This window comes from Drosophila busckii, chromosome 3R, assembly GCF_011750605.1.
Source record: "Drosophila busckii strain San Diego stock center, stock number 13000-0081.31 chromosome 3R, ASM1175060v1, whole genome shotgun sequence".
Taxonomy (NCBI): domain Eukaryota; kingdom Metazoa; phylum Arthropoda; class Insecta; order Diptera; family Drosophilidae; genus Drosophila; species Drosophila busckii.
In genome coordinates this window covers 2,031,226-2,052,265 of record NC_046607.1, presented here as the reverse complement: position 1 = coordinate 2,052,265, position 21,040 = coordinate 2,031,226, and the positions used below count along the sequence as shown (strand labels likewise).

General features: G+C 40.3%; 7 protein-coding genes across 7 annotated transcripts; 3 read left to right on the top strand and 4 right to left on the bottom strand.

Moving 5' to 3' along the window:
* Positions 1 to 239: 239 nt before the first annotated feature.
* Positions 240 to 3,817, bottom strand: LOC108604279 (26S proteasome non-ATPase regulatory subunit 1). The gene is made up of 4 exons (XM_017993683.1): positions 3,725 to 3,817; positions 2,646 to 3,640; positions 1,273 to 2,580; positions 240 to 1,207 (listed from the first exon to the last, which is right to left on the bottom strand). Exons 2-4 carry the CDS (start codon positions 3,598 to 3,600, stop codon positions 375 to 377), a joined length of 3,096 nt encoding a protein of 1,031 aa, XP_017849172.1. The 5' UTR covers positions 3,601 to 3,640; positions 3,725 to 3,817; the 3' UTR covers positions 240 to 374.
* Positions 3,818 to 4,589: 772 nt separating this feature from the next.
* On the bottom strand, positions 4,590 to 9,960 carry LOC108601949 (UNC93-like protein MFSD11). Its single transcript, XM_017989933.1, has 4 exons — positions 9,874 to 9,960; positions 6,206 to 6,375; positions 5,690 to 6,147; positions 4,590 to 5,635 (listed from the first exon to the last, which is right to left on the bottom strand). The coding sequence occupies exons 1-4, from the start codon at positions 9,958 to 9,960 to the stop codon at positions 5,040 to 5,042; spliced, it is 1,311 nt and encodes a 436-aa protein (XP_017845422.1). The 3' UTR covers positions 4,590 to 5,039.
* Positions 9,961 to 10,517: 557 nt separating this feature from the next.
* LOC108604300 (xylulose kinase) lies at positions 10,518 to 12,927 on the top strand. The gene is made up of 6 exons (XM_017993717.2): positions 10,518 to 10,809; positions 11,082 to 11,203; positions 11,261 to 12,088; positions 12,141 to 12,362; positions 12,421 to 12,610; positions 12,672 to 12,927. Exons 1-6 carry the CDS (start codon positions 10,747 to 10,749, stop codon positions 12,909 to 12,911), a joined length of 1,665 nt encoding a protein of 554 aa, XP_017849206.1. The 5' UTR covers positions 10,518 to 10,746; the 3' UTR covers positions 12,912 to 12,927.
* A 207-nt stretch (positions 12,928 to 13,134) lies between these two features.
* On the bottom strand, positions 13,135 to 15,977 carry LOC108604299 (splicing factor 3A subunit 1). Its single transcript, XM_017993716.1, has 6 exons — positions 15,784 to 15,977; positions 15,510 to 15,674; positions 15,277 to 15,448; positions 13,733 to 15,222; positions 13,323 to 13,678; positions 13,135 to 13,260 (listed from the first exon to the last, which is right to left on the bottom strand). The coding sequence occupies exons 1-6, from the start codon at positions 15,890 to 15,892 to the stop codon at positions 13,159 to 13,161; spliced, it is 2,394 nt and encodes a 797-aa protein (XP_017849205.1). The 5' UTR covers positions 15,893 to 15,977; the 3' UTR covers positions 13,135 to 13,158.
* Positions 15,978 to 16,084: 107 nt separating this feature from the next.
* Positions 16,085 to 17,685, top strand: LOC108601718 (golgin-45). The gene is made up of 3 exons (XM_017989636.1): positions 16,085 to 17,038; positions 17,098 to 17,419; positions 17,477 to 17,685. Exons 1-3 carry the CDS (start codon positions 16,173 to 16,175, stop codon positions 17,621 to 17,623), a joined length of 1,335 nt encoding a protein of 444 aa, XP_017845125.1. The 5' UTR covers positions 16,085 to 16,172; the 3' UTR covers positions 17,624 to 17,685.
* Positions 17,637 to 18,691, bottom strand: LOC108601719 (omega-amidase NIT2). The gene is made up of 2 exons (XM_017989637.1): positions 18,584 to 18,691; positions 17,637 to 18,532 (listed from the first exon to the last, which is right to left on the bottom strand). The coding sequence occupies exons 1-2, from the start codon at positions 18,600 to 18,602 to the stop codon at positions 17,697 to 17,699; spliced, it is 855 nt and encodes a 284-aa protein (XP_017845126.1). The 5' UTR covers positions 18,603 to 18,691; the 3' UTR covers positions 17,637 to 17,696.
* Positions 18,692 to 18,942: 251 nt separating this feature from the next.
* On the top strand, positions 18,943 to 19,479 carry LOC108602602 (protein FMC1 homolog). The gene is made up of 2 exons (XM_017990740.2): positions 18,943 to 19,019; positions 19,078 to 19,479. The coding sequence occupies exon 2, from the start codon at positions 19,079 to 19,081 to the stop codon at positions 19,385 to 19,387; it is 309 nt and encodes a 102-aa protein (XP_017846229.1). The 5' UTR covers positions 18,943 to 19,019; position 19,078; the 3' UTR covers positions 19,388 to 19,479.
* The last annotated feature ends 1,561 nt before the right edge of the window (positions 19,480 to 21,040 follow it).

Genomic DNA, 21,040 nt, shown 5'->3' with positions numbered 1-21,040 from the left:
TCTCAATAAAAGCGCTTCAAAAGCTGCGAGTAATTACTTTATGTGATGAAATTCAGTTTGTTATGTTTTGTTTGTTACTGTGCTCAATTTAAACTGGAATCATGCTTTTTTATTTTAAGAAAAAAATCTGAAAAAAAAAATTCAACTAGATCTGCAAACGATTTCGCAAAAGTGAGAAATTCTTATCTACATATGTTAGAGAAAAGCTACTGTGGTTTTTACATCATAAACGATGAATATTTATTATATTTATTTATGGATTAGCGTTTTATTTTCTCTGCGTATTTGCGTTTGTTTAGTAAATTTTGGTGAAAAATATGCCATATTTAAAATTAGAACAGGTTCACTTAGATAATGACAAACAACATGCCCATTTAATCCTCAATATATTCAAATGGCTCTGGGGGCTCTGGTTCCTTCTCATCATCATTCATTGGACCAAAGGCGGCTACTGGTTCAACCAGTTCTTGCTCCGTTTTACCAGTATGCTGGAATACAATGATGCCACCAATGGTCACTTCCTTCATGGGTTCATACGACTGGCCATCAACAACGCTGAGTACCTTCAACTGCTGGCGCAGGACACGAGCAGGATTCTGTAAGAGTTCGAAGTTGGGCTCTGGCTCCTTTTTCTCTTTCTCTTTCTTGTCCTTATCTTTTTCCTTTTCAGTGCTGGTGCCTGCCTCTTTCTCGTCATCCTTCTTCTTGTCTTTCTCCTTATCCTCTTTTTCTTTCTTCTTGGATTTGTGGTCGTCGGCTGACTTCTCCTCTGACTTGGCTGCCGTTTCAGACTTTTCCTCATCCTTTTTGCTGCTTGTTGCAGCGCTCTCCTTGCTATCCTCATCCACATCCATTTTCTCGTCCTCTTTCTTATCGGCATTTTCGCGGCGCTTCTGACGAGCGGCAATCGACAAGACGGCCGTAGCGACCTTCTCGCGTTCTTCGCTCTTTTTCTCCTCCAACGGTGCCGGATAAGCGTACAGCGATGGCTTGGCCGCTGACCTGTACTCCATTTTGGGCATCTTCAAATCTGAGTTCAGACCAATCACACACGTGGGTGTAAAGGCCAGCGACAGCGTATGAGCCAAGGGGAACCAGTACCAGTACTGAGTGAAGGCCAGCATACCGACAACTGCCTGCAGATTGGTGTGTCCAGTGCGTGATTGTAGCGAAAGCGTGGCATTGCGACCCCCAGCATCAATAATGCCTAAAGCAACAAAAGCAAAAAAGATGAAGAGCTTGGAATTCAATTGTTAAGCTAGATCAACCCACCTTGAGCCAAAATGGCTCCGTACTTGGCCATAACATCTTCGTGTTTGTTGCTAATCACCTCGGCATAGAGCTGGCGGAAGAAGGTGGTCTTGGGACAGCTCTGGTCAGTGTGTTGTATGAGGATCATTGCAGAGGCAATTAGTGCACCCTGACGCACAAAGTTAACCGGGTCGAATTTAACCATCGGCTCCAGCAGAGCAATTGCCTCACGCAGACCAGTGCCGGCGCAAGCAATTCCCAAAGCCATGGCAGCGCCATAGCGAACATGTGGATTATAGGACTCCGCTAGCAGACTGACAACAGAAGGGCACTGTTCAGGTGTGCGGAACAAGATGAATCCAATTGCGGTAACGGCAGCGCGACGCACATCGTCATTCACATCGGATACTGCCACATGGAGTAACTTGCGTATGGCTTTGTTGCTGCCAGTGCCATTGTATGCCATGGCCAGCGTGTACATGCCAGAGCGACGCAGCACAGGATCCTTATCCGTGGAGAGACTGGTCACCAATGAATCAGCTTCCTCCAGGCGCGAAAACATGGTAAGTGATATGCCCACAGCTAAGCCGCGCAATATTTTCTCATGCTGAGTCTCCTGAGCATAAGATACCATGTCCTCAATAGCCTGCGCATTCTTGGAGCCCAACATAACCATACCCATGGCAATACCAGCCGCTTCTCCGGTGACAGCGTCATCCTGATACAAGTTAAACTTCAACTGCTCGTATAGATCCTGACGATGTGTGCCCATGCCGGCCAGACCCAAGCCCAAGCAGCCACCATGACGTACATTCTCGTTTTGTGCATCCTTTAACTGCTGTAGTAGATAATCTATGATGTTGGCGCCATGATTGGCGTGTATCAGACCTAAGGCATACAATGCGCCGCCCTCAGAATAACCAGAACTAGGACCAGCCTCCTTAGGCAAATAACTCTGCATAAGTGCCAATGAATCCTTCTCGTGGCCGCGATGAATGACACCCAAAGAGGCGGTGGCTGTAAGCTTGGCCCAGTTGGTAGCCCTCGCGAGCCAATCGAGATTATCGCGCAGGAATTGATCAGAGGTGGTGCCGCTGTGCATGAAAGCATTGGCAATGACAGTGGCAGTGTGGCAAATGGATACGCGCACCGCTTCCTTGGTGCCGCGTAAAACCTGCAAATCAGCATGGTTACTGCGGATAAGAAATTGCAGCTGCAAATCTATAGATATTTCTCCAGAAAGTATAGAAATAAGTTTCTCTATGTTTTTCTGATGCAGCTTTTCCATATCGTTTAATGAGTCAATAGTGCGTTCGATCTTGGCATCGCCTGTGGTGTACAAAAAGTGAAAAAAATATATATAAGCACTTTATTTTGGTTATGCATTACTATACCATCTTTATCATCGACGCTTTCATCCCCGATTAATTTGGCCTTTTCATCATCGGACTTGGCGCCCGCCTCAGTGTTACCCGTTGTAGTGCCTTGAGGCTTGAAAGTGCTGGGTAGTGCGGTTGGTATTGGCGCCGTATCCTTGAGTGCTTGCAACACATTGGCCAAAAATTCCTGCGTAGCCGATTCATACAAGTCGAAGGCAATCTGATAGGCCATTAAATTGTTTGCTTCCACCGACGAGCGTGTGAGCTTGTCTAGCATTTCAGCCACAGCCAGTGGATCCTCTAGGAAAATCAAGCACTGACACATGTTGACATAGTCAGGCACGCCCAAGTCGCGATACAAGCCCACCAGACAACGCAGCACCTGATTGCGAAAGCCGCGATTCTGTATCAGCGACATGGTAACATTGTATGCATACGCCAGCATGCCACGCACATCATCTGATTTCATGATGGACACCTCGAAGATGTCCATGCGACGAGTTTCCAATGCAATGCCCAACGCTTGACGGAACTGATTGTCGTCCAGACAACGCTGAATCATACGATTCACAATACCCTCTAGGCGCTCATCAACTGGCTTAGCATCTTTGGGACTCTCAATGAATTCGACGCGTTGTGCAATATAGAAATCAATGCACTTAGCGATAATTGTCTCTGTGTACTCATTGCGTGCATTCACATCAAATAGGTCGCCAGCGCCCAGCGCGTAAGTGAGAGCATCCTCAAAGGAGCCCAAGTGGTAGAATACTTTTGAGGCTACCATACCAGCAAGTTTGTTTTCGGGGAAGGCGCGATCTTCGTGCAGCATTTCAATTTTCTCTATGGACTCGGATATTTCCGGCCAGAACTCGTCCACAATGTTGTCCAGCTTCTTTAGCGCGAATACCTTGAGGTCTGGCATCGGCTCATCGAGTAGGGATATTATCCCTGCAGCGGATGTGAGACTCATTTTTTTGCGTTGATTTTATCGACAATAAATATATATTTTACTAGAAAGTAAATAGCATATGGTTAATTTGTATTCCAGAGCTATCCAAATTTATCTAACACAAATATTAATATACCGTACTAACCAACAATTGCACCTTTTAATATTTCACAGATTTTCTTTTATGCCGAAAAACGCAAAATCACCCTGCAAGCGTATGTCAGTGTGTTGTAGTGTTGCCAGAATTTCAAAGGCTAAAAAAGCTAAAACAATAAAAAATAATGCTAGAAATGGCTAAAAGAGGAAAATATGTAGCAGCTTAAATTTCTAGTTTAATTCTAACAAAAACGTTAATACAGATAAAAAAGAAACAAAAAAAAAACACAATTTAAGCTTTCCAAATATTGTTTGTTACCTTAAATCAAAGGTTATGCTTCACTATTCAATACACGCATTCAAAATCATATACAAAATCATGTCGACCCAGCATAAAAAAATCTTGTGATCCTTAAATTGTGATTTTAAAAAGCCTTACTACAATCTGCTTTCGTCAAGTACACTCAGCCAGTTCCTTGTAGTTTTAACTTTAATTACTCCAATCAAAAAAGTATTTTCAAGAATTTTGCGATCGAAAAAGAGTCAAATCATTTTATAGAATAGTTATATATGTGGCTAAAAGCAACTCAGCTAACTTTCTAACTTCTGTCATATTAAAAAAGCTAAGTCTGGCTATAAGATTGATAAGCTGGCAACTCTAAACACAAAATTCGCTAAATCAGCAAATATTGTTGTGTTGGAAAATACTCAAGCGTACATTAGTGTTGTTTTGCTAAAGTCGTATTGTGAAACGCGTTTTTAAGCAAGGTGGCAAGCTGGCATTGAATGACTATCGATAAGTTTGAAAATAAAGATTCCATTGTGCGCTATATTTGACGTACACTTTATATTTGAAATGGTGCACCTACTAAGCCGTTCGATTGAAAATAACTGTGATTTTTAATGTTTTGTTTAAAGACAATATATATAATTTTATGCTTACTTGCTGCGTGTGCTCACAACAAGTTGTTATTGTTATTGTACAAAATATCAAATTACAATTGCACAATTGGTGCTTAAAATAAATAAATACACACACATACATGCATATATATAAAACAATTACAACTAGATTTACGAATACGTTTTCGAAGTATAACATTTAAAATACATACATACATATAGCAACAAATTTACTCTCGCTTAATAACAATTAACTATTATTGCATATGTATAGGAAGACGCCGGCGGATGCATTAAAGATACCCGCACGATGGGTTCAACAAACATTGGACATACATTTATGCACATAACTAGCTCATCAATAACATGTACATACGCGCTATACCCTAAGCAATCTCTCTCCGCTAATACTAGGATTTCATACATACAAGTACAAGTATTTTATGTTATTGCGAACTAATTTACTTTTCAAAGGCTTCCTGCTCGCGATGTTGCCGCTTGAAGCTCCATTCGACAATCACAAAGGCAACCGTACCAATGGTACCGGTGACCACCAGAATGGCCAATTGCACATAGAGGCCAAAGTGCGCGGAGTAAAAAAAGCTAATTGCTGCCGCCACAGATTGTGTAAACTTAAACAATGCAAAGGCGCCCACAGCATTGTTAACATACTCGCCGCCTAGCATTGAATATATTTGAGTATTGAAGCAGGCATCACCCAAGCCCAGAAGAAAGGCGCAAATGAGTGCAATGCTAGCTCTGGGCGGATCCAAATATGATATATCGGTGGTATCTTTAAACGGCGCGCTGTTTGGCAAATTAATGAAAGTGAGAAAAAAGGCTGCCATATGCATAAGATAACCAGCAATAACAATGGGATCGCGTCCATATCGTGTGGTCTTTGAGGCCAATATGCCAAATAATCCTCCGCCAAAGACTTCACCGGCCCCGATGCAAATGCCAACTAGTCCTACAATTTCCTTGGGTGTGGCAGCAATTTGTGAAGTAAAGCCAATGGCTGAACCAAAAACGCCGCTGAAGAAAGAGAGCTCCAAGCCTGTCAAGAAATGGACAATTAATTACAAACAATGGGCTTTGGATCAGAACATACCAGTGTAGAAGAAAGCCAAGCTGAGTAGCAGCATTTTCTTGGTGCAGAATAGTTGACCAGCTAATTTAAAGGCATAGATCGCTTGACCACACCCCGTGTGCTTCTGTTCCAACTCATTATCGCTTTCCGCATTGTTGGCCATAAATCTCAAGGCGGCTAAGAATACAATGCCCAAAACAGCTACCGTAGTCAATACGCCAATGACCAGATTACGTGTTTCCTTGTCAATGTGTGTTTTATCCTGGAACTGATAATACACAAACAAATTGCCAAAGAACATGCTGCACTGTAGCAAAGCCCAAAAGACGCCAGAGTTGCGTGAGATGGTATCGGAGCTGCTGCAACGCGCCAGGTAAGTGCCCTGCCCTGTCCAGGTAATAGAAGCACCCAAGCCCAGAAGAGCGCTGCCAATGTAAAGCAGCGACGTAGATGGAAATATAAAGGTGATCATAAAAGCCCTGCAATAAAATAATTTTAATTAACACTTGTAGTTGGTGAAGTCAACTGATCACATACGTATAGGTCGTGGCGCCAACTACCATGGCCACGCGTGGTCCTGTAAAGGATATAAACGAAGGTGCCAGCCAATTGGAGAGCGAAAAGAACAGATAGATAATAGCCAGACTGGTGTAGCCCTCGCCCTTAAAGCTGGCATCCTCCTGTGCAATGCTATCCAATATGGTTTTCTATAAAAAATAGAACAAACTTATTATGTCAGTGTCAATGAACGCACAAGCTCAAAATTCAGTTAGACTTGATATATGCATATATAGATTTTGTTTAAATGCTATGCATGAAACGTGTTTTTTATTTTCATTACATATACTAGCTCTCAAGGATTCCCTATGCGGATGCGCTGGCGAGGGTTTTGTTTCGGCATAAAACCCCATTTTATACATAATCGAGTTCAATGTGCAAACTAAATTTACATATACATATGTATATATTTGTATTAAATGCGTATCGATTATTACTCAATACAGGTATAAAACTCGTTTGGCGCTTAAATTCAAGTGCACTGGCAACTGGAGATTCTTGGATGGTTGCCACTGCCACTGCCACACTGATTTTGCATAATGCAATGCAATGAATGGAAAAATACGCGCGCCACAACAACTAGTTTTTCTCATTTTGGATAACGAAAAATTTTCCACGCTTTAAAAGCCTTAGAACAGTCTCTATGCGTATCACAATCATTTTACGCTGACACTGCAACAATTTGCAATGAATGCTTGGAGTCCTTGTGCTAATTGTGATTACATCGTCTTATCAATAGTAATTGATTAAAGAGTCAGCTGATGAGGAGGAGCTGGGGGACAATTAATTTCGAATGATTATAAACGTATACTTGATGACAACAAGCTTTGAAAGCAATATTAAACTAAATGACTTTCACTTAATCCAAAAATATGAAAACACAATTCAAAGTTTTTTCATGTTATTTTATTCGCGGTTTTTTATTAAGAAAACAAATTGTTTAAGAATAGTTTGCAAAAGCATAGAATATGTGAAGCTTATAAAAAATGTGAATTGAAAACTTAAGCTTGAAGATTGATATATACCGTAAGCCGTGAGATCTTCTACAATAACAAATCGCTGCAATGAGCTGCAATTTAATATGAAGTAATTCAATAAACCATAAATAGCCATATATGTATGGCATTTAACTGATAAGTCGAACAATAACTGTATAGGTTGTGATCTACTCAAGGCTTATCAGTAAATTATGGTAGCCACGTTAACAACTATGTCAAGTATATATAAGTATATAAACATTTATATATGTATGTAAATACATAAGTACATGTCTTACACTTAAAGGAAAGCGCGTGTGGCGCGCAGTGAAAGTCATTGGCCAAAGCGGAGCGCCTAGATGAGTTAACAAGTAGCGCAGCAAAGTCTTTTTTTTAATTTATTTAGTTTCAAACTGATTTTATTACGTAAAATAAACTCGCGTGACAAGTTTCAACAATAACAATTGCCGCCAAAATGCAGAAACCCGTTTTATTCTGCAGTGGTATAGCCTTTAATATACATATTACAATGGGAGTCTAATAACTGTTCGTTTTAGAGATGTAAAAATGAAAATAAGGAAGAACAGTTTATTAATATTTATAAATATAAAGAAACAGGTACATTTAATTTGTTCATATTATTGTGTACCTTTTGAAATTTAGATTTTGATACTATTATAGGGTATCTTTTTATTCGAGCTGTAATTTGATAACCATTGCCTGAATGTAGTTGTCTTTTCTGGAAGCTTGTGGGCTCGTCACTGACAAGTTAAACAATTTATGTCGTTGCAATCGTTTTTGTCTAACGGTTGATATTGTCTGGCCACAGTGGGACAATAGCTGCATATGCTTGCCAACAATTACAGACTTATGGTGTACATATATGTACATATGTGTGTGCGTAGGCTTGCTTTCAATAACAACCGGACAGCTGGACAGCTTGGCCTTGAGCTTCATGTAGTAGGAGTGTGTTTGGTTGGTTTGGCAATGACATCGAAAGAGTTGTCATAGCTATAACAATGCATTTGATAAGGCAATCAAGCGGAAAGTTGCAAAATAAAGAGTTCAAACCGTTATAGTATATATATTTCCAAAAGCTTAGCTATTTAGAAATTACGACATTGGACGGCCTCCACTTTTTGAGCAAAATCGCTAACACCGGTTATGAATTGTTGGATCGGGCGGTTTTTGCGTCTTATAGATTTATATGTGTGGATGTAGGTTTGGCCAAACGCCATGCTTGGAATGCCAGCTCAGCTTAGTTAACTGCTTTTAAGCGTTAATTGTTTTAACGAAAGGCAAAATATATAACTAAAAAACAACTTGAGGGCATATTGCGCATACGCCGCTTACTTTGCCTTATACAACTTAAAAGTGAGAGTAAAAGGTGTTTTTTATTTATACAACAATTTGTTATAATAAATATAAATAAAATGTGTATCAAGCATAATGTTCTTAGATTAAGAGTTCAATGAACTTGCCATGGGCATTTAGCGGTTTTGTAAAATTTATTATTATTCAAGGAGTACACTCTTTAAGAAGTTTTGTTTGCGGGTAACGGCAATCAGCAAAACTGCTTTGTTTACAAATGACATAAGCCTGATAATCAATTGAAAGTAAGGTAAGAGCTAATGCAAGCCGTAGCTGCAATACTCAAGCTGATTATAAATGTTATTAAGTTTTATTATTTATTAAGCTGATAAGAACATTAGTGATTTTGTCAAAAACATATTTAAATAGTATGGTGTGTATATTTTATGAGTGTTAGTCAGAATAACTTAATTTATAACAGGTTTTCATACGCAACACCAAATTATATGTGTGACAGTGACCTTGATATCTAAACTGTTAATCAGTGAGAGAGTCTGGACTTATGGTCCTCATGCACGCCTGTAATTCTTGTAATTATGCATTATTTGTTGCTAACGAGCAAGAAAAGTCAACACACACACACACACATTGACACTCATAAAGCGCATAAATTTGTGTGGGCGTTGTCTTACTATCAGGCATCAAAAGTCTGACAACGGCGCTTGATTTGCCCCAGTTGTCATTAACCGTCATCTGCCCTCTGACAGCAAGGGTTAACTTCAACTTTAACTTCAATGCAAAAGTTAACCCTTGGGTGTCAACAACTTTGTTTATTGTTATTTCATTTCGATTGTCACTGTGCTGTCATGTTATCAGCTGTTTTCCACAATTTTCACTATGGACAAAAGCATTATAATTGTAGTTCTCTGATGTGGCAACTGCGTCTCAAGATAACTTTAAGATACTATGTACGACTTTGCTTGCAGGCGACGAATATACATAGATATATACAAATTTATAAGCCAGTCACAAATCAGAGTAATTGACTTCATTTGTGATTGAATGAAACTTCTGCTTTGTTCACAGACAGCTGCATAAAATGCACACATATACACATACAAATTTGATGTACGACATGTAACTAATGCGCGTATACACACAAACACGTTTAGAGGTGGGTGGTTTGTGAGCGCAAGTGACAACAACAAAGGCACATCGTATGCCAAGGCTACTACAACGTCTATTGGCAAGGACAAGGACGCAAATAGCCCTCACTATGCATGTGTATGCGTATATGTCAACAACGCCCACGCATACACACACGCACAGGACGCATACTCAATACAAGCGCGTACTTACCTCAATATTACACATTGTTTGAAATGCAGTAAAGACAAACATAAAGCCAAAGCCCAGTATTATTATCATAACAAATTTCATATCCATTTTGTGGCTGCTTTTGTTGTTGTTGTGAAAATATATTAATTATTTATTTCTTTGTGCATAATAGTCGCAACAGACGTGGCAATGATTACAGCAAATCAAGCGCGGGTCAATAACGTAAACCACAACACAGAATAATAAATGAACTCAAGTATTTAAATAGACTTTTTTACTTAATTAAAACACAGATGTATGTTAAGCGACAGGTTGCAACAAAACAAGCCAGATGCGCACACGTCCGTTCAGCAACACGTTTGAATTATTATTGTTTTTTTTTAATTGTAAAGAATAGATTAAACTGTTTGCTATCGGTACATCTATCGATATTGTTATCGTTATCTGGATGTCTGCTCGCACAATATTATTGAAGATTGTACTTGCAAATTTTTGTGTTCGTTCCATCTCTTTCGCACCTGTAATAGGTGACTTATTGTTGTGACCGATATATCGATAGTCGAACGAGGGCTACACTTATTTGGTAATGCGTATGTCTATAAGTTAGTTGTTAATTAATGGATAGCAGAAATTGTAATAAATAGATTAACATATTTAACTCTTATAGATATTCTTAGTTACGACGAATATATTCGTGTACATTGAAAGCAGTAAGAGTGTAGAGTCTTCGTTATATGGAAAGTCATCGTCTTGAATCATCGTCAGCTGTGTGATTTGTGGCACTAAGCCGTCAGCCACTAATGTCACTTGTAAACAAGCTCGGCAGTAGAATTAAATTGTTGAATTAATAACGATTCAGTAATAGAAGCAAATAGCGGATAGAATTTTCTAACAATGCCGCAACAGGAGGAGAAACCTAAACGTACTTTTTTAGGATTTGATTTGAGCACACAGAAGGTAAATACTTACAGATGTACGTGCCTACGCATCCCACAGTTTGGGAATTAGCTAGTTTTTATTAAGAAATTGATAAGCAGCTTATCGCTGAGAGGTTACAGCCTCAATGTTAAAATAAAACACATTTGTAAATATGCAAAAAAAAAAAAAACAAAAGCGCCGGAACATGACGTAAACAATGACACCTATTTGTTCTTTTTGACGCAGTTAAGCTTATTATGTTTGATCGTTACTATTAAGGAGTGCCGCTTAACTTCTGTTCTTCCCTTTAGCTGAAGGCCATACTATTAAATGCAGAGCTTAATGTTGTTACGACAGCTGAAGTGAAATTTGACAGTGACTTGCCCGAGTTTCGCACCCAAGGTGGCGCCAATCCAGGTCCCAATAAGCATGAGTAAGTTTATTTGTTAAGCTACAAAGTTTTGATTACTCACTATGCAAATTTGAACAGATACTTTGTGCAGCCCGTTATGTGGGTCAAGGCCATGGACATTGTTTTGGATCGACTGGTGATGCAGGAAGCAGATCTTAGCACAGTGGTGGCTATTAGTGGGTCGGCACAGCAGCATGGCTCCTTGTACTGGTCAAAACATGGCATTGCATCGCTAAACAATTTGGACGCAGATAGATTCTTGCATACACAAGTCGATGATTCGGCATTCGTCTTAAATCGCACGCCCATTTGGATGGACGCCTCCACAGCAAAGCAATGCTTTGAAATGGAAACAGCTATTGGCGGACAGACAGAAATGGTGCAGCAAACAGGATCAAAATGCTATGCGCGCTTCACAGGACCGCAGATAAGAAAAATCTACCAGCAGCGCACGCATGCCTATGAAGATGCCCAAAGAATCTCATTAGTAAGCAGTTTCTTGGCTTCAATATTTCTGGGTAAAGTTGCAGCAATAGACTATGCTGATGGTTCTGGCATGAACTTGCTGGACATTCGCAACAAAACCTGGTCAAAGGCCTGTCTGAATGCCTGTGCGCCAGACTTGGAGGAACGTCTGGGAGAGACAGTTAGTGGCCTAACTGTGCTGGGCAACATCTGCGACTATTTTGTACAACGCTTTTGCTTTCCACCCGATTGCAAAGTAGTTGCGTGCACTGGCGATAATCCCTCAGCATTGGCGGGCATGCTGGTGGACAACAACTGGCTGAGTATATCGCTTGGCACCAGCGACACCTTAATGATGTGTTTGGAGGAGCCACCAAATTTAGAGGAAGGTCATGTGCTATGCCATCCAACAGAAACGCAACAGTATATGGGCTTATTGTGGTAAGTTCAACTTTGGGCAGCAGTGTTCGTTTTGCTAAGTTTCGTATTTCAGTTTCAGGAATGGTTCGCTGGTGCGCGAAGCTATCAACAAGTCTGAGGCTGGCGGCAACTGGGACAAATTTAATGAGCTACTAGAGTCAACGCCACGCGGTAATTTTGGTAACATGGCTCTGCACTTTAATGAAGTGGAAATTATACCCAAAGCAAAGGGCACTCTACGCTGGAACAAAGAAGTTCAAGCTAGTTCTCACGATGCAATCAAGGGTATCATTAAGTAAGCTACAGAAAAAGAACTGCAGCAATTTTAAACTTAATTATTGAATCCATTGCAGATTCAGCTCGCCACAAATTGAAATTCGTGCCTTAATCGAGGGACAAATGCTGCACCATCGCGCCATTTCTGAAGATATGGGCTTTCATTTTGGTAACGAAACAAAAATACTTGCAACTGGCGGCGCATCTGTAAACAAATCCATACTACAAATTATTGCAGATGTTTTCAATGCACCAGTGTATATACAGGTATGATGATAACTCATATGTATAACTCTGTAGCTTAATTTATAATAAATTATATTTGCAGACTGAAAGTGAAGCGGCGCTTTTGGGCGCTGCTTATAGAGCAGCCTACGCCTATTATATAAATAACAATGAGCATGCCGAATCGCAGCCAAAAGGCTATCGCGACTATATACTAAGTCTGACACCAAACCACCTAAAACTTGTGTGTGAACCTAATAAGGACAGCGAAGCTATCTATGCGCCCATGCTCCAGCGCTATCGCGACATGGCCCTAATTTTGGAAAATAACAAAAGTCAGTAACTTGTCTAAAAATCCCACCGTCTCACATTCCTTTATTGTAAACGCGTGCTTTCCTCAACACATAATTAGAATCTGTAGCAACAACACTTAAAATTTATACTCCAATTTTGATAAACAAAACATTTCGATGTAAGACAAAAGTGCAATTAACAATACTACTGTGATTAACTTTTTTTTATTATTACAAACGTTTGCAAAAAAAGCATTCACAATAAACGTTTACATCTGAACTTGCTGTAAAATGCAATTACTTTTTGCGACCACCACGCTCCTTGACTTGTAAATGAACAGTAGTTCCGCTCAGAAGATTGTAGAAGGCCATAGTGTTACTATCCTTGAAGAACATGCCCTGTGATATTAAGAAAAAGTATTGAGATTGAATGAAGCGAATATTAGATTTGACAGTCTTACCTCATAGAAAATTTTCTGCTTGGCTGGCGGCATACCCGTTTCGTCCTGCAGCTTGGACTTTAATGTTCCAATTACATCAGTTAGCGCTAAGGTAACGGCAATCATTTGACCATTGAGCTTCCATCCCGAATTGTCCGTATTGGGAATTTGCACCTGTATGGTTACAGGACTCTTATGCATGGCAATAAATTCGGCCTCAGGCACTAGATTGTCTTCACTGCGCATTTTCTTTTGCGGCGGCTCATCATCCATGGGCATAAGGTCAACGGGTGGAGCTGGCGAAATTTGTGGTGGCGCTCCACCGCCACCTGCACCCATATTCATATAACCTGCAGGTCCACTACCATAAGGATTCGCTACAAAAAAATGTGTAAATTAAATGTTTTGAGTTTCAAGGCATTTTTGCTTACACATCATGGGTGGTCGTTGCATCATCATAACCGAATTGTTAGACTGCCCAAGACCATGGGGTGGCTGCTGATGGTGTGCATGATGTTGATGATGCGACGGCGGCTGTGGCTGCGCTGAATGATGATGATGCTGCGAATGCTGAACATGATGATGAACACCACTAGGTCCACCTTGATGATGCTGTGATTGTCCATGCAAGTGTCCTGAGTGTTGATTCTTTGTGGATGGCTGTGGTGGAGCTGAAAGCGTCGCTTTACCACCCACTGGCTTTGGTCCAATTTTTTCCTTCTCCTCATCATGCAGCAATCCCTTGACTTTGTGGATTTGATGTATTTGATCCTCAAGAGTTATATTAGCGCGGGCAGCACGAGTGGCTGCCTCCACGCTGGAAGTGTGTCCATCCCAAGTAACGCGATCATCCTTCTTGGTTTCTTCTTCGCCCAGCTTCTTGCCTATAACCGTTTCCTCATCGCCCACGCCAAAAATATCTGTTCGTCGCTCGGCGAGCTGCTTTAAGCTAGCTTCAATGGCTGTGCCAGCAGCAAAAACATTATCCTGATTAATCTTCTCCACAGTGTGCTTGTCACGCTGTTCCACCCAGCGTGGATCTAGCAGACCAATGCGCATATGCTCTGAGACTTTGGAGGCGGGAATTTTCTCGCCAGTAATGGGTGATATAAGATATTCATCCGTGGTGACAGGCGCTGGTTTCGGCTGCGTTGCCTTAGGATCATATTTCTTGACCACCACCTTGTCGTGTGTGGGCGGCAGCATGGGCGTAACAGCTGGCTGCATTTTGGTAATGGGTGTATCCTCATCGCTCGAGGCCTCGTCCATATCCTGTACCTGAGTGTTGTCGCGCTTGACATTAACCGGCTGACCATACGACGTAGCATTCTTCATCTGTATGCCCACGCGATTTTCCATTTGTGAAAGCTTCACACCCATATCCAAGTGGCTTGTCACATGCTCATCCTCCTCATCATCTGACTCAATCTGCATTTCAATGTCACCATCATCCTCCAATAAACGCTCCTCCATAAGCACACGTGCACCGACCTCATCCGGATTTGTTGGCGGTGGAAAGTTGCCACTTTCAAATGGCTGATAGTCCACAGTCTCTACCACAACAAAATCATGCCAGTCAATCTGGGCGTAGGCTACACGCTCACGCTCTATTTTCTCCTCCTCACGACGACGTTGCGCTTCTTGGTGCCGCTGCCAATTAGCACGATATTTAACCTGATCTAGCACTTGAACCATGCTGGCGCGACCTGGCGCACTTTCAATGCGTAGTCTTCCCAACAAATCCTTTGGCGGTATAAGCACTTTCGTGTATTGTTCTAGTAATTTGGTAAAGTACTGGAAAAGCGAATGCTGTGGCCGTAGAAAATCAAATTGAAAATTTCTCTGCTCCCTGCTCATCAAGTTAGTAAGAAACTGTCGTCCATTACGTGCAACAAACTGGGCTGTGAGCTTCACAACATCCCTATAAAATTATACGTTTTAATATAAGCAATATATGTAAACTTAAGCAACCTACAAATCAAATGCGGATATAGAAGGCGGCTCAGCAATAAATTCAAATTCAGCTGGTGGCTCCCTTGGGACAAACTGCTGCTCTACCACTTGCTTTAGCAGCTCCTGTTGTCTTTGCTGTGCCGCACTTGTCACTGATAGCTGCTTAATAGCAGTGCCCACACCACCGATTCCATCTACTTAGAATAATATTACATTAAAGAAATGTTTCGTTTTTAAATATTCATTAATACTTGCCATTACCCTCCCGAAACTCATTGACCTTATGTCTGTAGTAGGCATGATACGGATCGCCGCTATTCAGAAAGTTAAATTTTGGATTACCCAACTCGTTTTGACGAATGCGTGCCTCAAACTCAGGTCCGTTGCGTGCCACAAAGCTAGCTGTCTTATCAACAATATCTGTTTAGTGAAATAATATAATTGAGTGCTGGGAAAACGGTAACAATTGCTAAAGCTGTAAAAGTTAATTATTTAATTTGTTTGATTAATAGTTTTTGCAAAAGGATGCTTCTAACTTCCGGCGGCGGGTAAATAATGCCGATAATGGGGCCAGACATTGGTTTCGATTGCTCATTGTTGAACTGATCGTTGGAGTAATCCACATCTAAAGCCGGCATTGCTGTTTAAACACTTTTTTTAAATTTATATCAGTTTTTATTAATTGTTTTACGAAAACGGGAATCGTGCAAAAGCCAGTCAATGTTTTTTTTTCTTCTTTCCAGGGATGCTGAAGTAATGTTGGTATATACTAAAATTATCGATAAGTCACAGTGGTTTCAATATCATATGAAAATGTTATCAAATTAGCAAATATTTTGGTTTTGCTGGCATAAACAATAGGAGAAATTTTTTAGTTTGATTTAAACGGAGCTGTTATAATATTAAGTAACCTTAGCCATGGACACAGATGCCATAGTTATTGATATCGAGAAGCAGCAAAGTTGCCGTACTAGCGGTGATGGCATGGAGGAGACTGAAATTTCAACTACAGCGAAAGTGGAACAAGAACCTAATAATTCTACCGATTTCGCTGTAAAGGTCAAGCGACCACAGTTGCCACGTAAGGATAGCACTGTAGTTCAGGAGGCGGCTATGGCGCGGAAGACATCCTCGACATCCTCCAGTTCGCTGCCCTTGCCTGGACTACATTCACTATACCGGCGTCCGGAAATAGTCAGTCGAAGCATTGCCCCCTCTATGCCGAAAGGTGAGCTGGTGCAGCTGAAACCTCGACTTATAAATACAACTGATCCACTGCCTGAACACAAGAAAACCAAGCCACCGAAATTTGTGCCTTATGAGCCCTATCCAGGCGCTGTAAATCCCATGACAGGCGCTCAGCAAAACGGACTGCACAAAGTGCCGCGAGTTAACAAAAACAACTTGGACATTGATGTGCTAGCTGATCAAATATCCATATTGCGAGCACAGGAGTTGTCAGATGATAAGGATAATGGTAATACCGAAACTAACAGTGAGGAATTGGAGCAACTTAAAAATGAGCTGGCGGAAGTCCGTCGTGAACGTGATCATTACCAGGCGCAGTACAAGTTTCAGACGCAGGTGAATGGCGAGCTTAAAAGTCTCCTGGTAGCTTCTGTGGGTGAGGATCTGCAGACGCGAGTGAATGTGTTAACAGAGGATAAACTGTACTTAGCTCGTGCCTTGTTGGATACGGCGAAAAACTTAACTACACACACGGAACAAATTGAGTTTCTTGCCGGACAATGCGAAGTCTGGCGTTCCAAGTTTTTGTCCAGCAAGTAAGTTAACTTTTCCTGTTCATTTAATTTGGATCCAATATAATAATTAATGCTTGCAGCGTTATGGTCGAGGAGCTGGCACGTTGGAAAGCTGATCTTACGCAGAAGAATCAAATGCTGAATGAATCCACTAAGCAATTGTTGCATGCGACACATCAAATACGTGAAATACAATTAGAAATGTTGAAGCAATTGAAGTTTTTAGCCAAAATACGTTACTTAAATCTGCCTGCAACGGATGTAATAAGCCTGAGTGCGGAGAACTTGAATATCTTACAAAGAATGGTGCTGCACACAGGTGTGGGTATACCTGAGGAAACACTAAAGCTTTCGAGTGCCACCACCAGTCCACTCTGTGAGGCAGAAAAATACGCTGTGCAGGTGAGCAAAGTGCATATAAAATCTTCTACAAATTACATATATATAATTGTTTATCAGGCGTTGGAGTTTGTTAGTCAGCCGCTAATGGCCACGGATGAAGCCATACGAGCGCTGTTTGGACAAGTGCAACGACCGTATTATATGCCAACAGGCAGTTCCTTGGAAACCCCACAGACTACATCTAACGAACAGCAACAACAATAATAATCATAAGTTGTATATTTTTTTAAAATGCAATATTTTATATAACCATAGCAAATACAAGAACATAGTATAATTAAACTTTTGGCACCTGTTTAGTGCTATACAAATCGACTCTGCGTTGGTTAAACACGGGAATTTGTTGACGCACTTGCTCGACCAGCGAGAAATCTACATCCGCTACAACGATTTCCTCGCCTTCACTAGCGCTCTTAAGTACTTTAGCCCAGGGGTCAACAATCATAGAATGGCCATAGGCCACATATTCCGCATTGCTGTCTCGAGCCGGTGATGTGGTCACCACATAAAGCTGATTATCATTGGCTCGTGCACGTTGCAGAAGCTCCCAATGCAATGGACCTGTTGTCATATTGAAGGCAGCTGGATATATAATCATCTCACAACCTGCATTGCGATACAAACGCGCCATTTCCTCAAACCTTATGTCATAGCAAATGCCTATACCAATCCTATGGCCGTCAACGTCAATGGTAGTAAACTCATTGCCTGCGGAAAGCGTCTCCGATTCTTTGAAACGTATACCGCCCTTGACGTCAATGTCAAAGAGATGCATTTTGCGATGCTTTCCTATCAGTTCACCGTTCGGGGCCCACACAGTGCATGTGTTGTATATAGCATCATTCTCGCCCAGCTCTGGAATAGTGCCACCCACTATATAAACCTGATGATCCGCAGCTGCTTTTGAAAGCTGCTGGCTGGTGTAACCATCAGGTATACGCTCGGAGTACTCGCGGAAGTACTTTGTGCCATACGGACAATTAAAGCACTCTGGTAGCGTTATCAAGCGTGGCTTGTGCTGCTTCACAGCTGCTTCAATTTGGCCCAGCGCATTTGCAACGTTGGCAGTTTTGTCCTTTGAACCCTTCAACTGTAGGAGAGCAAGTCGCATAACTGAAGAAGAAATTGTTAAATCCCTTCTAATAAAATGATGATTAAACTTACTATTACTGGCTTTGCTCATAATTAAAACGCCTAAAACAAGTACACTTTTAAAGTTGATGTATTTGTTTACAGCTTGCAAAATTGGTTTGATAACAAAATAGATAGCAATTTAGCACAGACCGAATTTTAAATACCCTCAGGCTTTTAGTTTGGCTCCACAAGTGTTTGTCATCTGGCAGCCCTGTTTCGGCACCAGTGCTGCCATTTTTAAAATCAAAAAGCAATTTTTGTGAAAAATAACGGAATAACTAAACAAAAAAACGTTAAGTAATTCTTTTAATTACTACATATTATTTTTCAAATGTCCAATTCCCTACTTTTTACTGCAGTAAAGGAAAAAGCCAAAATTGACGGAGATAAACGCATTCTGTTTAATCGCCTGCCTCCACATTCTATCAACTAACAAAAACAATTGTTTTGCAATCACATAATAAACGTAAATATTAAAAATCTTATTAATACGTTTATTTTATAAAACAAAATCTTAACTACAGCATGGCGGGAACAAAGGTATTGCGGTCCTTGCTCCACGAATTACGTCAAGCGTCTGTGGAACCAAACTGCATAAAGAACAATTTAGCCGCACGCTATATTTTAGCTCAATACAAAAAATTCGAGACAACCGACCAGCAGTTGTGTAAAGCACGAAACGAAGCTATTTTCTTGGGACAAACGTATTTGACCTACCTGAGCAGCTTGCGCAACTATAACGAACTCTACAAGGAGTTTCATGGACGTGGTGAGCGCACAGTAAAGGAAACGGCGGATCTTGTTGGATTTAAGCTTCCAACGGATCCCAAGTAAGCAATTTATTGTTACGTAGTTCTTAGCATAAATATGTAAATCATCAAGAGATGAAATAAAATACTTTTGTTGAACGTAGTATATGACCACAAGGTAATTGATTTAAAGAGAGGCTGTACACCACCTACTCGTAATCCGTGGTCAAGTCAAAAGAATTTAATATATGTATGTACACTTACACACAGACAGGTATTTGTATAATTAACGCGCCTACGCATGCAAGCACTTGAATATTAAATTATATGGGCAATTATATCTTGTTCTTACTAAACTTCAATAATTTCCATAATTGTGTGCCTTCGACGCCATTGGTTTAACTGTTGTTTTCTACAAAGAGAATTCTTGCACACAACAACAACAAATCATAAATACATTGTGTGCTGATACGTTGGTTGGAATACTAAGTAGGACATGAAGTAGCTTTTGTCTGGTAATATTTCTATTGTCAGGTGTAAAAGTAAACTTATGTTTCTGAATTGCAAGAATTCTGTTCACTTCGGCTGCTCCTACACTTGCTTTCTGTAAATTATTTTGTTTTTGTTTGACTTACATATGCAATTGTTGCACAATTTTCAAATTAGGCATTGTTTATCAACTGACCCAAGAGAACTGAGGAAATAGAGTTCAACGTGCTCTCATCAATTTTATTATCTTGCATTGCATGCGTAATTTATTCATTAGTCTCAATTGAATGCGAACTTTTCTAAAGGTTCAGTAATATGTCAATAGACACTTATGTGAATAAAAATTCTTATTTATTTTGCAATTTTTTGCATTGTCTTTAAAAAACATTTCGAAATATTTAATGCTACCTCGTGATCTATAAATGACATTAAGAAATTTTCGAGTGAGAAAAACTTAGTTGTTGGTTATTTGTGCTTTGGCCTAATTATCAAAAGATGTACTATTTAAGTTATTGCCAAGAAATTTTCAATGAGCAGCGAATAAAAAGTGCATTTTGCAAACTCATCAGGGAGCACACAGACAAGCCATAAAATGTCGGGTGTCGGCGTGCTAAATAGTTTATGAGGTCGTAGCGTAGTTTGTCTGGGACCAACTAAAATAAACATTTGCAGTACGGAGCATATGAATAGACCGGGCATACATCATAAAACCGAAAAGAAAACAAACTAAAAGATTCCCGGGCCGGCAGGACAAAGCCGGTAGACAAACAAAGTCCTGTCTGGCGCAACAGGCAGGATGCTTGCACAGTTTATTTGCAGTCAATGAAATCAATGGCAATCATCTGGGATTATCCTGAATTGCCATTTGTTTGTATATATAAAAAGGGGAAGAGTACATTTTGCGTTACAAATCGGCGCCAGACTTTAAAAAAAATTATTTACGCTTCCATTTCTAATAAATTGAGTGTTCACCTGTATTTACCGTTAGTGTGCATGTGGGAAAAACTATAGATATTGTTGGGTATATAAAATATTATAAATTATTATATATATATTGGGTAGATTATAATATTAATAATAATGTAATAGTAATAATAATGAGCAAACAAAAGACTTATCTTGGAGATATCAAGTTGGCATAAATAAGCAAATAATTTAGTTTTCGGTTTAAATAGCCAATGTCATCCAGTATAATTCAGTCGAACAAGTTGCAACAACTCAAACTCAACGGCTTTTTCAAATTCTCTCA

What these genes read in the sequence shown, in the direction of transcription:
- LOC108604279 (XM_017993683.1), bottom strand. Translation starts at nt 3,600, where the DNA reads ATGAGTCTCACATCCGCTGCAGGGATAATATCCCTACTCGATGAGCCG. An exon ending in AAGCGTCGATGATAAAGATG is followed by an intron (nt 2,581 to 2,645) that starts GTATAGTAATGC and finishes TGTACACCACAG; the next exon opens with GCGATGCCAAGATCGAACGC. An exon ending in CGGAGCCATTTTGGCTCAAG is followed by an intron (nt 1,208 to 1,272) that starts GTGGGTTGATCT and finishes TTGTTGCTTTAG; the next exon opens with GCATTATTGATGCTGGGGGT.
- LOC108601949 (XM_017989933.1), bottom strand. Translation starts at nt 9,960, where the DNA reads ATGGATATGAAATTTGTTATGATAATAATACTGGGCTTTGGCTTTATG. An exon ending in AAACAATGTGTAATATTGAG is followed by an intron (nt 6,376 to 9,873) that starts GTAAGTACGCGC and finishes TATTTTTTATAG; the next exon opens with AAAACCATATTGGATAGCAT. An exon ending in CTTGGCTTTCTTCTACACTG is followed by an intron (nt 5,636 to 5,689) that starts GTATGTTCTGAT and finishes ATTTCTTGACAG; the next exon opens with GCTTGGAGCTCTCTTTCTTC.
- LOC108604300 (XM_017993717.2), top strand. Translation starts at nt 10,747, where the DNA reads ATGCCGCAACAGGAGGAGAAACCTAAACGTACTTTTTTAGGATTTGAT. An exon ending in TTGATTTGAGCACACAGAAG is followed by an intron (nt 10,810 to 11,081) that starts GTAAATACTTAC and finishes TCTTCCCTTTAG; the next exon opens with CTGAAGGCCATACTATTAAA. An exon ending in ATGCACCAGTGTATATACAG is followed by an intron (nt 12,611 to 12,671) that starts GTATGATGATAA and finishes TTATATTTGCAG; the next exon opens with ACTGAAAGTGAAGCGGCGCT.
- LOC108604299 (XM_017993716.1), bottom strand. Translation starts at nt 15,892, where the DNA reads ATGCCGGCTTTAGATGTGGATTACTCCAACGATCAGTTCAACAATGAG. An exon ending in CCCGCCGCCGGAAGTTAGAA is followed by an intron (nt 15,675 to 15,783) that starts GCATCCTTTTGC and finishes TTCACTAAACAG; the next exon opens with ATATTGTTGATAAGACAGCT. An exon ending in TCTATATCCGCATTTGATTT is followed by an intron (nt 15,223 to 15,276) that starts GTAGGTTGCTTA and finishes ATAATTTTATAG; the next exon opens with GGATGTTGTGAAGCTCACAG.
- LOC108601718 (XM_017989636.1), top strand. Translation starts at nt 16,173, where the DNA reads ATGGACACAGATGCCATAGTTATTGATATCGAGAAGCAGCAAAGTTGC. An exon ending in TCCAAGTTTTTGTCCAGCAA is followed by an intron (nt 17,039 to 17,097) that starts GTAAGTTAACTT and finishes TAATGCTTGCAG; the next exon opens with CGTTATGGTCGAGGAGCTGG. An exon ending in CAGAAAAATACGCTGTGCAG is followed by an intron (nt 17,420 to 17,476) that starts GTGAGCAAAGTG and finishes ATTGTTTATCAG; the next exon opens with GCGTTGGAGTTTGTTAGTCA.
- LOC108602602 (XM_017990740.2), top strand. Translation starts at nt 19,079, where the DNA reads ATGGCGGGAACAAAGGTATTGCGGTCCTTGCTCCACGAATTACGTCAA.